At 39.1% G+C, this 8,234-nt stretch overlaps 1 protein-coding gene across 1 annotated transcript; it reads left to right on the forward strand.

Annotated features, from left to right (window-relative positions):
• Nucleotides 1–4,760: 4,760 nt before the first annotated feature.
• Nucleotides 4,761–5,662, forward strand: LOC134288719 (uncharacterized). Its single transcript, XM_062854438.1, has 2 exons — nucleotides 4,761–5,129; nucleotides 5,177–5,662. The coding sequence occupies exons 1-2, from the start codon at nucleotides 4,761–4,763 to the stop codon at nucleotides 5,660–5,662; spliced, it is 855 nt and encodes a 284-aa protein (XP_062710422.1).
• The last annotated feature ends 2,572 nt before the right edge of the window (nucleotides 5,663–8,234 follow it).

The raw sequence follows: 8,234 nt of genomic DNA on the forward strand, positions 1-8,234 counted from the left end.
TGCATATCAGCACTGTTTCGAATATAACACAAAAAACGGCTAAGGAATATTTCTTTTTTTTTTTCAGAGTTTTGTTGGGTTATTTGCATGAAATTGCTTTGACATGTCCACCTAAAATGTCATCCAAATACTAAAAAACGTGAAAAACATTCAGGGGTTCAATCAGTAATTCCACAGACTAAGTACATATATGTTCGCTAAATGACTTACACAGTTTTTAATGTGAACTTGGATGTTTGTACTCTGTGCTGGTGGTGTAGTAATATTGAGATTTCGAAATTCTACCCATGATTCTTTCTTCAAATCCTTCTGAAATTGCTCCTTTAAATTCATTTTCAGATTCTCGCACAGTTTTTCCTTGAAATTATCAAAGGTTTTTTTTTCTTTTCTGACATTCTCCAGTTTTCCCATATCCAAAGGTTTTAACGTATAATCATGTCATTATCTGTTACCAACTGGGATAAAGAGTAACCGCTGCGCCTTCTTTGTTCTTTTATCTGACAATTCTCTTCTCTGGTCCAGGATAAATTCTGAAAAACTCTGAGACATCCTAGGATCAACAGCGGAAGGAATCTTCTGAGAGAAGTCCAGGGAAAATCTCAAAGAGAAATCCCAAAGGAAATCCTGCGACAACATTTCGGAAATATACCGGCTGGAACTTCTGCGGAAATCCAAGGGAAAATTCTATCGGAAATTTCTTGAAGAAATCACGGGAGAAACTTAGGAAGAAATCTCGGAAGGGATTCCTGTAGAAAATTAGTGAAAACTCCTTAAAATTCTTGGAGGAACTTTATTAGAAATCCCAGGAATAACTCCTTCAAGAAGAATCCCAGAGAAACTATAACAGAAATTCAGCGTCATCATCTGGCGGTTCATTCTGTGAGAAACTGTTGAGAAGATCTCGGTATAAATCCTGGTAGAACCGCATAATCGTCTAGTTTCAAACGTTTTTCAGACCGACGGAACGAAAAAAAACGATCAAGTGGGAGCTGGAGTCAGGTATAGGTCATAGTGTAAGTTTGTCAGTCTCAATGGGTAGATGGCCAACCGTCTTCCAGGCTAAAATAGAAGCACTACTAAAATGTGCTAGAATTTGTTCGAAGAGGAAATACAATCATTCAAATATTTGCATTTTCTTTGACAGTCAAGCAGCTTTAAAATCTGTCAGCTGTAATTCGAAGTTAGTATGGGAATGTACTGCCCATAACTGCATATTTGTAACATTTGCACTTTTTTGTCAATATTGAGTTTATAACTGGGATCATCAGCAAATACTAAGTACTTTCAACCACCTGCATAAAATTTACAAGTTTGTTCTAGAAAATGTGAAAAAAATACCAAGTCGTTTTGTCTCATTATCAAATATTTGCGAATGTAACCGCATAACAGTCACACTGGGAAGATACACTGGCCCTATAGCGTACCATCAATTATAATGTGGTGTAATTAATTTTCTGGCTATTGGTCCAGCATGCAACAAGAATTGTAGAAGATTTCATTGGTAAATAATCACTTTTGAATTTACAGGAAATTTCTGAAATTTCAGCACATTCCCATACTATTGAAGGTTGCAAACTTTCAGTTCCATTTTCTCCAATGCCTACTTTTGTCGAATGTGACTCTTATGCAGTCATGGGCAGTGTATTCTCTTGCTACAGCAATTATCTGCATAAAAATACCATACATATTTACTGGATGGGAACAAAGCGACGAACTAGCAAGAATAGGATCATCAAAACCTGTTCTAGGCCCAGATCCTTTTGGGGGAACTCTCCATGTTCCATGAAAACGAAACTGAGGAACTGAGAAAGGGTTATGGCTAATGCAAATTGGAATAAAACCCAAGGTGCACGACAATCTGAAAAAAAAAATCATTACTCCAAATGTATCAATTACAAACAAGCTTCTTTCTCTGTCCAAAAAAAAATCTGTGCACATATAACACAAATAACACGACACTGTCACAGAAGAAAAAAAGAATATGCAATGGTTTTAGGAAAATATAGGGGAGACTGGGGAGACTTGATCCCTTTTTCTTAATTTACCTGAAACTTTAAGAAAAAACACAAAACAAGATCCGATTTCCGTACAAAATGGCAGGTAAACAGCTATTGCAAGTTAATACACAACAGAAGGCCTTTAAATTATTGTTAAAGTTTTCAAAACTGTGTTTTTGTGGAGGCATGTCTTATGATGTATTTTTCAAAAATGGGTGGCATTTGATCCCCCTTTGAGCACATGGTTTATTTAAAGGGGAAATAATTCCAGAGTCTTCCTATTCATTTTCTTTTCGAGTTTTCTTGTATTTTCGATGAATATGGAGTGTTTGAAATTGTAAGATTTCCTTAAAATTTTAAGGATATGCCGTATTTTCAAAATGGGGAGACTTGATCCCCCTTTTCTTGGTTTGTACTAAAGTTATAATTATCTGACACATTTTATCGTTGAATAGACTAGAATTCCAAGTAAATAGAGGCTTCCGAATAGAATTTTATTTTTCACATGTATAATGTGTGTGTAATCCTGGAGGGATCAATTCTCCCCATGTCACTGTTGTGTATACTAAGCCGAATTAATTAAAATATGTTAACAACAGCCTTTTTTGGATAAATAAGTTTGAAAGTATTTTATTTAAATTATGTGCTGTGAAATTTTGACACGATTTGGTTCAATTTTCCCAAAGTTAGGCAGTTACAAATATTTATTTCACTTTTTGTCCCACCACTCTTTGACTGGTCGAGGGGGGGGGGATAAAAATAATAAAGCATTTAATTTGAAAAATATTAAAAACTCATCGGATTTGTTAAAGAATTTTTAGCAAGACCCGATATTTTGGTAAATTTTTTTTTTCTGCCCCCTCATAATGCAAATTCCAGCCAAAAATTTTTGAAGGGGGGGAGACAAAAAGTCAAAATAAAATTTGTATCAACCTTATTGAGATTTTTCGGAATTGCCTAGAAGATTTCTGAAGGACTGAAAACAAACCATCAGCCGTTAAAAAATAATGCAATGTACAATCGAAATCACTTGTAGCCAAAACATAATCGTTTGTCTAGGAGTAGTTTTGGAAAATTATGCTAGAAGAAAAATGTTTTTGATTCCGAGCAAATATGAGGGGAACAAGTCTCCCCAGGGATCAAGTCTCCTCAGTCTCCCCTACCCTGTATATGTAAAACAGCACTTGATCAGAGTGTACGCCAAAAAATCTAAAAAAATAGTTATTTATGTAATGAGTTGCAAAAAGTTGATTTTTTCAGCACGAGTCGTACTCGTGGATAAATACGAAGAGTGCACAAAATTTACAAAATTTTATGCAATGATTTTTTCATAATGCAACTCATTTGAGTTGCATAATGTTCATAATGCAACTCAAATGAGTTGCATTATGAACATTATACAACTATTTTTCATTATACATCTCATTTCAGTTGCATAATGAGCCAGTTCGGAAAACTTGGCCATTATGATATCAAAATGAGTTATAGAAAATGTAAATTATGATACTGAATTGCATAAACGATATTTATTTTGAAGAACAAATCAACAAAACTCTGCTCACTAGTTCACTAACTCTGCTGAATTTTGGCTGAAATTTCGAAGGAAATTATCAGCATGAAGTTATTGCAGGTTTGAGAGTAAAAAAGAAGTTCAACCCAGAGTGTCAGGATCATAATCGGTAAAATAAATATTTTCAGAGTCACGAGCAGTGTATGTACCTGGAAGTAGCATCAGAAAATATACTAGGGTTTTGTGACAAACAAATGAAACAGTTGGATTAATTAAAAACGTGCACCACGTAGCAATTTTTTTTTCGAAAAACTGTGCAGTTTTTGGAAATTAAGAAAGAAGAAAAGGTTTGCTTAAAAATATTTTTCTTAGACTAGCCAAACTTACTCGTCTTTTTTATACTGAACCCAATAGGTTTATTTTTAATTCACATGCCAAGTAACAGTTTTAAAACTATTTTGCTTTCAAGAGGTTTTGAGAACCGCCATAAAACCCAAGATGATTGTATGTTGGCTTTATGATGGTATCCATAACGATATAAACCTCCTCAAAGCAAAATGATATCTGAAATTAGAGCGTGGTTTCCCCCAATACTTTTTATGAAACTCAATCAAAATAATTTCGGGATAACCGTAAATTTTTACTGTTAGATGCTCGAAAGAAACACGAGAAATAAGTGTTCAAATACTCCTCCGGGTTTTTTTTTGCTTAAATTATTTAACCAATAAAAAATGAGAAACAGCTAGCAGGAAATTATTGAAAAAATGATATTTCGGATGTTTCTACATTTTTACTAGAAAGTTTTTGGAAATCGTAAAAAAATTCTAAAAATCAAAGGAATCCTCTCCAAGAAAAACAGTACGCAACAAAAACTTACTTTTTTGAGTTTTTTTCCAAATATACGGTGACTTTGGGTAGTTTTGGTTTGTTTTATGTCTTAGTCTGTATTAAATGGATAGATTGTACCCCCCGTTGATTGTGCTATAATCTAGATAAGTTTGCTCTTTCTTGAAATTGAATAATTATATTGAGGTCGATGATCAATTGTACTTCCGGTAGAACAGGTATAATAGTAGTTATTCTGTGAGGCTCAGCCTCTTTTCCTGATTGGACGTTACACAATAAACAGTGGCGACGAGAAAATCGCAAAAAGTTTGCGGGAAACGCGTGGAAGTGAATCGTCGTAGTGAGTCGAAGCACGTGGTCGCGAGTGTCGTAAAGTCTACGGGTGCATAGTGAAGTGATCGATAGAGATGCAGCATACAGAAGAAGAACCGGTCGGTTCGAAGCCCATGAAAGTGGAAAGCGGTAGTGGAACAAAGCTGATCGGGACATTGGAAAATTTCGTTCCCAGTGCCGACTTCGACGATTACCTGGAGAGAGCAGAGAATTTTTTCGAATTGAACGAGATCACGGATACTACGTTCAAGCGCAAACTGATTGTGCACTTCATCGGTTTGCCGGCGTTGAAGAAGTTGCAGCAGTTGTTATATCCTCAAACGCACAAGGATGTAACCTACGAGGTAGTGATCGAGAAGCTGAAATCGTACTTCAGCTCCAAGAAGAACCGGATTGCCCAATCGGTGGAGTTTTTCAAGCGGAACCAGAAGGATTTTGAAAAAGTGGCGGATTTCGCCAGGCCCTTTCAAAGCACTGTGACTTCGGACAGTTCCTGGATAAGGCGCTCAGGGACAAGTTCATAGCTGGCCTTCGGAATGCCAAAATCCAAGGCGAGCTAATGAACAGCGAGGACGGTACCACGTTCGACCAGGCAGTAACCAAAGCGAAAAACCTGGAGCAGATCGACGAGGACTTGGTGAGGATGAAAACGAAGCAGGAATACGCCAACCGGATCAATGCAGGACAGTACATGCGACGGAGCCGTTCGAAAACACGTGGTCAGGATGAAGACAAGCGCAACAAGCACGGGGGCCCGGCGAAGCGGTCGCAATCAGGACGAAACCAGAAAAACCACGGTAAGAAGGAGTATACGTGCTACGGCTGTGGCAAGAAGGGACACATCATCCGGAATTGCTGGAGGAAGCGGAACATGAATGGACTGGCGTGCAGTGAGGACGAACTGGATCTACAGGAGCCCGATTACGAGACGGAGCTCAACCACATGGCGAATCTTCCCTTGTTCAGGAAGCTATGACTAAACGGTAAGTGGGTTTATTTCGAGATCGACTCAGGAGCAGCGTATACGGTAATGAGTAGGTGCGATTATGTTGAGAATTTTGCCGATTTGCGACTTCAGAAAAGCGAGGTTAAGTTGAAGGTTATATCAGGAAATTTGCTAAAGATTGTCGGATCGATTAATGTTGAGGTTAAGTGCGTTGATGGTCGAACTTTTGTTTTATCGCTGATCATTGTAGATGGTGAGAGATTCTGTCCACTAATGGGTCGAGATTGGTTAGATGTGTTGTACCCCAACTGGCGAAGATTTTTTGATTACCGAATGAGTGAAACTGCTAATGCGAATGTATCTGTGAGTGACCAACAATGTGAGCGAGAGAAGAGTAGGTTGTTAGCGATATTGAACACTAGGTCCCGAGAGCTTTTCTCGGACAATTTACAGCAGCCGGTGGAGGGCTTTGAAGCTAGTGTTCGTGTGAGAGACCATGCGTCTCCAGTGTTTTATAGACCGTATGAGGTGCCATTTTCGCTCAGAGAAAAGGTCTCAGATGAGTTGGATAGGTTAGTTCGCGAGAATATTCTAAAGCCGGTGCGTCATAGTGATTGGGCATCGCCAATTGTTGTGGTTCCTAAAGCGGATGGTAGTGTGAGGATTTGTATGGACTGTAAAGTGACCGTGAACAAGGTCATCTGTAATGAGCATTATCCGCTACCTAATATTAACGATGTGTTTGCCAATCTGAGTGGGTATAAGTATTTCGCTAAGTTGGATCTGCAAGGGGCATATATGCAGATAAAGGTTTCCGAAGAGTCACAGAAGTTTTTGGTTATTAACACGCATAAAGGGTTGTATGCGTATACGAGATTGCCGTTTGGTATTTCTAGTGCAGCGTCGACTTTCCAGAGAATTATGGATGAGATTTTGGGTGATATCGAGGGAGTTCAGAGCTATCTGGACGATATTTTGATTGGGAGCGATACCATTGAGGGTTTGATTGCTAAGTTGTACACGGTTCTTGATCGGTTACAAGAGCACAAGTTTAAGGTGAATTTCTCCAAAAGCGAATTTTTAGTGCAAGAGATAGGATATTTAGGGCACAAGGTGTCGGAGAAAGGTCTCAGTCCATCTGACGAGAAGGTTAAAGCAATCGTAGAGGCTCCACAACCAAGAGATGTTTCGCAGTTGAAATCTTTTCTGGGGATGATGAATTACTACTCGAAGTTTGTTCCGAATTTATCGGTAAGGCTTAGTCCACTTTATGCGCTGTTGAAGAAGAATGTTCGGTTCGAATGGAACGGGCAGTGTGAGAGAGCTTTTAGTGAGTGCAAAAAGCTTCTGCTGAATCACAATCTGTTGGAGTCGTATAACCCCGAGTTACCTATCGTGATCATATGCGATGCGAGTTCTAATGGTGTGGGGGCAGTATTGTGTCATAAAGTAGGAAAGGTTGAGAAGCCAGTGTTCTATGTGTCGAGTACTCTTTCGGCGGCTGAGAGGAATTATCCGAATCTTCATCGTGAAGCACTTGCAGTAGTATTTGGTCTGACAAAGTTTTTCAAATACATTTATGGGAAACGGTTTACAGTGGTCACCGACAATACACCGTTGGCAAGTATTTTCGATTTTAGAAAGGGGATTCCCTCGTTAACAGTTACGAGGTTACAGAAGTATGTCCACCTGTTGTCCATTTTTGATTTCGATATTGAGTATCGGCCAGGTTCGAAAGTCTCGAATGCAGATGCTTTGAGTAGGTTGCCAGTTCAGGGAGAAACTGGAATAGAAGATGTTGCTGATCTGCGTTGGTTAGGAGACGAAGCCGAGATTCTCGATCTAGAGATGATCGGTCGAGCCACTCAGGATGACCCGAGAATGAGAGAGCTTTACCAGTGCGTGAGAGATGGATGGAGAGAGAGTGCAGTCCCAGCGGATTTGAAATTATATTTTTCTAATCAGAGTTGTTTGTCGCTGTATGAGAATTGCGTGATGTACTCAGAGAGAGTAATTGTTCCAAAGTCGTGTCGAAGACGTACCCTAGAGTTGTTGCATGGATGCCATTTAGGTGTTATTCGCATGAAACAGGCGGCTCGAAAGTTTGTCTTCTGGCAAGGCTTGGACAAAGAAATCGAAGAGTTTGTTCGGCAGTGTGAGGTTTGCAGCAGCATGGGACGGTCCGTCAAAAAGAAGTTCTCGGAATGGCCGAGAGCCCTTCGTCCATTTGGTCGGGTTCATTTGGATTTTTTCCACTTAGGAGGGAAGACGTTTCTGATCTTGATAGATGCTTACTCCAAGTGGATGGACATCAGGATGATGAATAGGACAGATGCGGAAGCATTGATTGACGCGCTGAACTCAGTATTCAGAATTTTTGGAATTTGTGATACCATAGTTAGCGATAATGGTCCACCTTTTACTAGCAACGCCTTTACGAAGTACGCAAAATCGATGGGAATAGAGTTGTTGAAAAGCCCAGCTTACTCTCCTGAAAGCAATGGACTTGCTGAAAGAGCTGTTCAGACAGCCAAAAGTGGGATTAAAAAGCTACTGGTCGATCCGAAGTTTAACCACATGAAGATGATAGAAATTGTTGAAA

Source organism: Aedes albopictus, chromosome 1 (assembly GCF_035046485.1).
Source record: "Aedes albopictus strain Foshan chromosome 1, AalbF5, whole genome shotgun sequence".
Classification (NCBI taxonomy): domain Eukaryota; kingdom Metazoa; phylum Arthropoda; class Insecta; order Diptera; family Culicidae; genus Aedes; species Aedes albopictus.